General features: G+C 27.5%; 1 protein-coding gene across 1 annotated transcript; it reads left to right on the top strand.

The window, feature by feature from the left end:
- The first annotated feature begins 3891 nt into the window (after nucleotides 1–3891).
- On the top strand, nucleotides 3892–8048 carry LOC107028156 (polygalacturonase-like). Its single transcript, XM_015229203.2, has 4 exons — nucleotides 3892–4359; nucleotides 5039–5328; nucleotides 6633–6858; nucleotides 7499–8048. The coding sequence occupies exons 1-4, from the start codon at nucleotides 3916–3918 to the stop codon at nucleotides 7727–7729; spliced, it is 1191 nt and encodes a 396-aa protein (XP_015084689.1). The 5' UTR covers nucleotides 3892–3915; the 3' UTR covers nucleotides 7730–8048.
- Nucleotides 8049–9841: the final 1793 nt, after the last annotated feature.

Raw genomic sequence — 9841 nt, forward strand, 5'->3', positions numbered from 1 at the left:
CTTTCCTCAGAAAGTCACTCAATCTATTAAATTATTTTTAATTAAAATTTATTGATATTAATTATTTATATAACAAACCAAAAATTTTAAAAAATAAATTAAATCATTTAGTGATCCACCCACCTAACCCGACCCATTAAAAAATATGATATGACCCATTTTATTTTATCTTTAATCCTAAATTAATCCCTCTCTTTAACCTTGAATTAGGATTAGATTAATTTAGGATTAAAGATAAAATAAAATGGGTCATATCATATTTTTTAATGGGTCGGGTTAGGTGGGTGGATCACTAAATGATTTAATTTATTTTTTAAAATTTTTGGTTTGTTATATAAATAATTAATATCAATAAATTTTAATTAAAAATAATTTAATAGATTGAGTGACTTTCTGAGGAAAGAGTGGATAGTTGAGTGACTTTTTGAGGAAAGAGTGGATAGTTGAGTGACTTTTGAGGGAAAATTGAAAGTTGAGTGACTTTCTGAGAGAAGAGTGCATAGTTGAGTGACTTTTAAGGGAAAATTGAAAGTTGAGTGACTTTCTGAGAGAATAGTGCAAAGTTGAGTGACCATCTGAGGTATTAACTCTATATTTTATATATCAACACAGAAGTCACACTTTCAATACCATGAAATTTTTTCACTTTTTTCGAAGTTCAACTCAAATTGTTTGGATATAAAATTCTGGAATTCAATTTTAAATTAAATTTCAGAATTTTCAAAAATTTAAAATAAAACAAAAATGTGATTTCACTCTAAATTACTCAAAAAAGTAAAAAAAAAATCTAATTTATATTCTTGGTCAATTACACCCTCAATTTTCTAATATCATTTTTTATTTTAAAAAAAAATAATTACCTTGTACAAAGAAAAATCAACGCCCATTCACAACTTCAAAGTGTGTTTGGTACAAAGGAAAATATTTTTAAAAACATGATTTTCAATTTTCTCATGTATACTTGGCTTTAATGTTTTAGAAAATATTTTTCAAATTTTTTTATTTTCCTCAAATTTAAGGAAAATCCTTGACCTACAATATGTAAGGAAAATATTTTTTAAAACTTGTTTCAACCTCACGCCTCAATTTTCCACCCTAACTTAAGTCTCGGTATCGAATCCTGATACTAATCAAGACTTGGCTCTTAATTCTTGATTCGGAACCTAACTCCCGATCTCCATGCGAGACCCAACTCTCGAATTTTGAGTTAGGCCGGAGTTAGATTTTGATTTGGGTGTCAAGCTCTGGATTAGGATTGGAGGTCGAATTTCGGATTAAGTATCGAGGTTGGATCTTGATTCAGGTGTTGGGGTGGAGTCTTGAGTAGGAGGTTGGAATCAAATATGGGGTCGAGAGTTGAGGTTAAATCCTAGGTCAAGGGGTATGTTCGGGTCTCAGATCGATCGTCTGTACTAGGCGTCGAGTATTAGGGTTAGATCCTAGTTCGGAAGTCGATATCGAATCGAGAGTCGGGATTGGATCCTGATTTAGGTTTCGGGTCTTGCGTTGAGGTTGGGTATCAGAAGTCAGGTTATGTTGTCATATCCCGATTTGGGTGTCGAGTCTAGGAGCCAAGTCTTGAGTCGGGTATCAGGATCGAGACTTGAATCAATCATGAGGATCGAAAGTCGGTGATGGTATCAGGGTGATACAATTGGATATTGGATCCCTATTCGGGAGTTGGGATCATGTCTCAAATCGGGTGTCGAGGTCAAATTCTAAATCTCAATTTTGTCATTGAACTCATGTCGTAGTTCGTATCGAATACGTAATCAAGATTGTTTTCGTGTGAAATGTTATTTTCCTAAAAAGTATTTTCTACTCTCTAACAAAAAATAAGAGATATTTTCTAAAAAATATTTTTTACTCACCAACCAAACATGAAAATATAAGGTAGAAATCAATTTGTTTTCTACTAAACATTTTCTAGGAATATATTTTCCTTTAGTACCAAACACACAACTCAGGTTTTATTGCTAGGGAATTACTCCTTCATCTCAAAGTATTTGTACTTTTTATTTATATGCTCTTAAGAAAATACTAGTTGTTCACCTTATTAAAAATAATTATCGCAAAGTACTTGTCAATTTACAAAATTAAGAGAGAATTAATTTTTTTCTTCTTACTCTTACAATTTTTTTTTTTGAAAATGTGAACAAGTTTGTCTTTAAAACTAAGTAATTCCTTCTTATTTATTATCTCTTATGGACATGTACAGCAGAAAGTAAATAATATAATTAATATAAAACGGTGAAAGTACTATTACTGGTAAGTGGAAAAAATAATTAATTTTGTTTGGAAATTTTAAAGTGATAAATTATTTATGATATTTCCACTTAAATTAATGATCATTATACTAAAAGTAGTTATCACATATTAGTAATTGTCTATCTTACTAAATCAAAAAAGCATTAATTAACTTTTTCTTTTATATTACCTCTGCAATTAATTATTTTTAAAAGTGTTCTCATTTATTTGTAAAATTTCCAAGAAGCGTTTTAAAGGGTAAATTAGTAAAATTATCTTTATGTTTATGATTTCTTTAACACAATTTAAAAAGAAAAGTTATCATCTAATATGAGATAAGAAATAATTATTTTTAAAATCACAATAGATAATTTGAGACTAAGAAACAGGGGTGGAGCCAACATAATGTCACGGGGTTCATCTGAACCTTCTTTAGTAGAAAATATTAATATTTATATATAATTAAAATTATTTTTTACGGATATATAATATATGTCAAATCCCTTTTTATTAGTTCATATATTTACTTATTTAGATTTTAAAACCCTTATTAAAAATCTTAATTTCGTCATTGTCGAGGGAGTAGCATTGCTAATTAAATATGTCTTCTTATTTAAAGATGTAGCTAATTAATGACTAAAGCATTGGCAACTCACATGTTGATGTTTTACTCGAACCAATGCATTTCTTGGCGTTCTTCATGGATCTTACATAAATCATTAATCTTAATCTCGTGAGCTTTCTTCTAATTTTGAAAAAATTATTTTATGTCACATTAATTAGCTACACCTACACATCTCCCAAGGATTCATCTAACAAATAATTTGAAATTAATTTATTTCACATTAGTACGCAAAAATACGGTTGACATTTGAATCATTACCTTTATTGTTTTGTTCCTATTAGATCCAAATTAAGAATTACAAATTATTTTCTCTGTCCCTATTTACTTGTTTATATTTTCTCTTTTAGATGTTCCTATTTACTTGTTCATTTTGAAAAATCAAGAAAGGAAATTTTTTTTTCTATTATACCCTCATTTAAACTTCTTAAAAATTTTATAGTTTTAATTCATCCTTTTTGAAACCATATTTAGTAAGGGTAAGATTGTAACTTCACTATGTTAATTATTGTTATCTTAATATGTGTGCCTTTTATAAAATGGACAACTAAATAGGGACAGAGAGAGTACTTCCTCCGTATCATATTAATTGTCTATTTTTTTTTTCTTTACACGCCTTTTAAATTCATAAATAAATAGGATAGTTTTACTAAGTTACCTTTTAAGAAACTTTTTTAGAATTTTAAACTTACTATAGAGAACGTTAAAAATTGACGAGCAATTTCAACTTTTTGTTTGCCTAAAATCCATTCGAAATCAACAAACTCAAGTATATCGGAAAAGGATCCTCGATAATAACCAAGGAAAGTTAAACTGATATGAGTTTACAAACTTGTTTACGCTTTAAAAAAGAATTAATTTTAAAGATAAAATTAATTCTATTTTGCTTTTATAAATTAATGAATAGCTTGAGACAACTGTTTTTAGTAACGTAAACAACATAATATATGATATGAAGGGATTATATATTCTTTATAAATAAACACATTATTAATCTTCATGCTCATAATAACAACCTTAAACTCCTCACATTACTCCAAAACAACATGTCCAACTTCAAATCAATTGTATCATTACAATTTTTCTTTCTCTCTTCAATTTCACTCTTATTGATTATACCTTATTGTTTAGCTTACAATGTGGTTAATTTTGGTGCTAAAGGAGATGGAAAGACAGACTCAACCGCGCCATTTCTTCGCGCTTGGATGTCTGCATGCAGCTCAACTAGTCCATCTAACGTGTACGTTCCTAAGGGAACGTACCTTATAAGGCCAGTGACATTCACTGGCCCTTGCCGGAGCAGAATTGAGTTCCGTATTGACGGAACAATTATTGCTCCGGTTGATTATAATGTCATCGGAGGTTCAAATTTTTGGATTTTGTTTTATAAAGTTAGTAGACTTTCAATTTATGGTGGAACAATTGATGCTAAAGGACATAGTTTTTGGTCATGTAGAAGATCTGGACATTCTTGTCCTCCTGGAGCTAGGGTAAGTAATAATATTTTTAATCAACTTATATGTAACATAATATATATTCCCTCCGTTTCAAAAAGGATAACCTAGTTTGACTTGGAACGGCGTTTAAGAAAATAAAGAAGACTTTTTAATCTTGTAGTTCTAAATTAAAGTTATGTCAAATGTATCAAAATGTCCTTTAATCTTGTGGTCTTAAACATGACAAATGGAAAGTTAAAGTTAATTAAAATATTGCCAAAAAAGGAAAGGAAAGGGGTCATTCTTTTTTAAACAGATTAAAAAAGAAAATATGGACATTCTTTTTGAAACGGGGGGAATATATATATATATATACATATATATATATATATATATATATATATATTGTTTACTACCGAAAATAGAGATTTGTACTAATTAGCTCACTGAAAAAACACATGATAGGAAACATATTCGTATTGAAATACTTGGAACATTTCAAATTTTTTCGTATGAAAGCATTACTATTTTTTTTGTTTTCTCACCAATTCAATTAAAATATCAGCCACTAAAAATTTAAAAACAATAATTTTTTAATAATGATACGTAATTGTATCCTTTTAAATAATATTTCAGTATAAAATAAAAAATTATCTGAACAAATGACGTTATTATAATATTGTGCAACTATCTTGTTTCACTATTTGATTATAATTTTTTTGTTTGAATGCAGTCAATTACAGTATTATGGTGTGATAATGTAGTGGTAAGTGGATTAAAATCATTAAATAGTCAGATAATGAATATGGCAATTGATTATAGTAGCCATGTAAGAGTTGAGAAAATAAGAATAAGATCTCCCAGTGGAAGTCCAAATACAGATGGAATTCATATAGAAAATTCAAGAGATGTTACTATCACAGATAGCATTATTCAAACTGGAGATGATTGTATATCTATTGGCACTGGTTCTATGAATATGTGGATTCAAAAGATTGGTTGTGGCCCTGGACATGGCATAAGGTAAATTATTATTTCGAGGCGTATTTAGAATTTTAAGTTATTTTGATTTGTGAATTGAAAAGAAATTGCAGTTTCTGGGTTCCAATTTATAATGTGATGTAGTTTAATTTGACATGGAGTTTAAGAATTAAAAAAGCTTTTGAAATTTGAGGCCTGAAATAAATTTTATATGTATGTGCGGCTATAAATAATTTCATTAAAGATAAACTGAATATTTTATATTTAAATTGTTACTAAATATAGAAATATATTTTTACTTAAACTATTAAAAGAAAAGTGAGTCAATTTTTTTTATTGAACCGGTAAAAAAAGAAAAATTAGTAATATATGTTTTGATTGAATTGATGAGAAAAAAAATAATATTTTTTTATTGTGTTACTAAAAAATTTTTACACTATTTTAATGAGAATCTGTTTCATATTATCCAATTTTCAGTAAGATGTTTTGGTGAAAAAAATTATGTTCTATTGATGGTAGGAAAAAGTATTGTTTCTGTACATATAAAAAATAATGTCTTAGTAAGTGTAAATTAAGAAGTTCTTCATTATTTTAATGAGAATCTGTTTCTTTCTATATACATTTTTCAGTTTGATGTTTTGAAGAAATTTTTTTGTAATTGATGTTCTAATAGTGATTAGTCACACAACCTTTAGCTTATAGATATATTTTAAAATTTAAATCGGATAAAAAACAAATTTTGACAAATATTTTTTTGTTAATTCTAATTCTAAATAGAATAAAGAAGTTTATTAGTTAATGAAAAAAAAATCTTTTTTATTTTTGTTTAAAACAATACATTTTCATCCATCTGTTTTATAATGCAAGTTTGACAACTTTTGAAACTAAAAACATTTATCCGAAATATTAATGTAATAGAAAAATAAATTATAATTACAAATAAAATATGAAAAAAATATGATTTTATTGATAAAAATATGTAGGTACAAATCTGTTCCTCCATTGATTCAACTTTCATAATCGTTAGTGACATATTTTTCGAATTAAGATGATTGATTTTGATCTCTCCATGAATATTTTATGAATTTGTGAAATTTTCGAGATTTTTTTTCAAGGGAATATATTACCCTTTATATAGGCATGAATTAGAGTTTAGAGTTGAGTAGCCTCCAAAAATCATAATTGAAATTGAACACACTTTGTAGACTCTCAACTCAAATGAAGCAGTCTTATAAAGTTTCACAAAATTTCAATTTCTGCCATCACATTTTATCTTTCTAATACCATAAATATTATATTTTTTTATGTCCAAGCACCAACTACATATTTTATGATATATATTGCAGCATAGGAAGTTTGGCTAATAGCCTAAATGAAGCAGGAGTACAGAATATAACAGTGGCAAATTCAGTATTCACAAAGACACAAAATGGTGTGAGGGTAAAGTCATGGGCAAGGCCAAGTAATAGCTATGCTAAAAATGTCATCTTCAGAAATCTTGTTATGAGGAATGTTGGCTACCCTATTCTCATTGATCAAAACTATTGCCCTGATAAGAATTGTCCTCATCAGGTATAATTTTTTACAATATCGATATATATATACATTAATAAGCTGACTGTTTGATATGACAGAAGTTATTTTAAAAAGAAAATATATATTCAGTTGCTTGGTTGAATTTTTTGATAAAATGTATATTTTAACAAATCAAGCTCCCAGTATAATTTTTGATAAATCTTTTGTAGTAAATAGAATAATGTATGTGTTAGTTGCAATAAATTAAATAGTGTTAAGTAAGTAATAATTAAGATGGTTATAAAAAATGATTTTGCTTTTTATTCCATTTGATGGAAAAAGTATTTTTTTTTCGTGCGAAAAAATTTCTCTAACAATCAAAAGAAAATAATTTTCTTATAAAAAATGTATTCTCCCATATATACGATTACAAACAAAAGGAATACTATATTATGCATATATGATATACCATTATTTTATCTCAAATAAAGTGGAACTCATTTTGTTTATTCTAAGAAAATTAAATGATTGTTTTAAAATTTAAAAAAGTGCATAAATTTTACTAATTTATAAGAGTTGACTTCAATTCTTTTATAAAATTTTATAATTAAATTAAAAAAGACTTTAGAAACTTAAATTTTTTCTTAAAAAAATAATTGTTTTGAGCTTTTACTAAATTTTGAATATATTTATGCAGAATTCAGGAGTGAAGGTAAGTCAAGTAACATACAAGAATATAAAGGGGACATCATCAACACAACAAGCTATAAAATTAGATTGCAGCCAAACAAATCCATGTAGTGGTATTACATTGCAAGATATAAAGCTCACTTTTGTGGATCCTCGTTTGAAAAGACAAGCCTTAACATATTGTAAAAATGCACAAGGCACACATCGCGGGTCGGTCCTTCCTCGGAGTTGTTTCTAAAAACATCATATAATATGGATCAGATCGAAGGAGTAATGACTAATTATGATGATATAATAGGAACAACATCATTTAATATGGTCCAGATCGATGGAGTAATGACTAATTATGATGATATGATACATGATACGTGTTGTGTGTATATATTTTCGACTTTTCAACCAATTGAAAAGAAAATATAGGAAAAGAAGCTCATTTCTCATGAGGTCTCTTATTTTTCAATCTTGTTGGTTAGTTTGAAATAAAGATATAATTGTGACTATCGATTTTCTCATGATTGTGGTAACAATTTAGTCGGGCAAAATTGTGTCTCTTTTGTTATAAAATAATGGTTTAATAACTTTAGTGATACTTATAAAGTAAGTTGAATTATATACTTATTCATTACCTCAAATATTTTTAGGAAAATTACGATAATATAAGTATAGTTTGAATTAATTACGGCTCGCAGCTTAATTTTACCTTATCTTACTTACGTCACTTGTTCTCATTTATACATATACATAAACAAATTATACACATATGTATACAATTATGTGACATGTATACAAATACAATTAGCCTCTCCACTCACTGAACTTTCTCACTCGCCTCTCTCCTATCTCTCTCCCAATCTTTCTCACCTCTCTCCTACCTCTCCCATTCTCTTTTTCCAAATATACAAATACATATGTGTGTCTGTATATATATATATATATATATATATATAATTATTTATAGATATACATATTCACCTCTCGCCTCCCTCTCTCAATTTCGCTCGCCAGATGTATAAATACATGTGTATACTTGTTACATATATACAATTATTTGGCAGGTATATATATAATTCGATATATATACATATATTATCTTAATTAGCAAATTATTGCTATGAAGCATAATTAAGCTATTTTTGAGCAACTATACGTGAAAGTTCCCCAAATATTTTAGTGACAATTTTGTATAATAAAATAGAAGTTGGATGATTATCAATCAAATTAGAGTCTTTTTTGCTTCTATATTATCAATTTTATTGACCTTGTTGAGAGTTGGTGTACACGTTAGGTGTTTAGGAATCACTATTCACTAGCTTACATTGTGTTTGATTACTATTAAAATAATTATTGTTTTTTCATGAAAAGTTATATTGAAAAATATTTAAAGGTATTTTTATAAATATTTTAATTGAATCAATGAAAAAAAGAAAAAATAATAATATTTTCATAAAAAAAAATTAGGAAGTTCTCCACTAATTTAGTGAGAATTTGTTTTATCATATATTTTATCAGTGATCTGATTAAGTAGGAAAATCATGATTTACCACGTGAATTTAACAATTCACTAAAATATACATTGATTGACCAAAAATGAGTGATTGAAATTTGGAGTGACTTCTCAACTCTTCATTAATAAATATAATAATTAAAATAGTAACTTATACACAATAATTTGTTTGATTGTAAAAAAAAAAATCAATTTCATTAATCTTTTTATTCAAATGTTGACATTTTTCTTAATTTTTTATATTTGTATAATTTATGAGGAAATCTAAAACTAATTTTTAATATTCATTTAAACAACAAAGGTTTATATCCATTTTCATGAAATAGTTTCCACGTAACTTTAGACATTAAACACAATTTCTTTTCTTCTTTGTTTGATTTTTATTCCTCCTTTATTTGTGTCATGATCCATAAATGGACGTGATGACACTCGTCTTATCCCACCAAGACAAGTCAGCCTAAAACAAAACTATTGGAATATAATCTGGAATCTTTATAATAAACACTACCAAAATCTGGTTGTCACGTGTATAAGCCTCTAAAGTATTACAACTTAATTTAAAGAAAATATAAGTCTCATATGACATTGTTTCTAGAGTATAACAAAATCATAAACATGAGTAAGAAGGTCTGCTGAGATGACAAACAGCTACCTCACAAATCTCCAAGAAGCCTCGGATTATAAGAGAATATATCACAAAGGTCCGGGCTAGTAACCTACAAAAAGATTGTAGAAGAAAGAGGTGAGTACCAAACCACACGGTACTCAACAAGCAAACCTCTAAACACAAGTTAAAGGGACGAAATACGGGTACTCCTACCACCCCAATCGAACCTCCACAACGCA

Source organism: Solanum pennellii, chromosome 8, assembly GCF_001406875.1.
Source record: "Solanum pennellii chromosome 8, SPENNV200".
Taxonomy (NCBI): domain Eukaryota; kingdom Viridiplantae; phylum Streptophyta; class Magnoliopsida; order Solanales; family Solanaceae; genus Solanum; species Solanum pennellii.

What these genes read in the sequence shown, in the direction of transcription:
- LOC107028156 (XM_015229203.2), top strand. Translation starts at nt 3,916, where the DNA reads ATGTCCAACTTCAAATCAATTGTATCATTACAATTTTTCTTTCTCTCT. An exon ending in GGCCCTGGACATGGCATAAG is followed by an intron (nt 5,329 to 6,632) that starts GTAAATTATTAT and finishes TATATATTGCAG; the next exon opens with CATAGGAAGTTTGGCTAATA. An exon ending in ATAAGAATTGTCCTCATCAG is followed by an intron (nt 6,859 to 7,498) that starts GTATAATTTTTT and finishes ATATTTATGCAG; the next exon opens with AATTCAGGAGTGAAGGTAAG.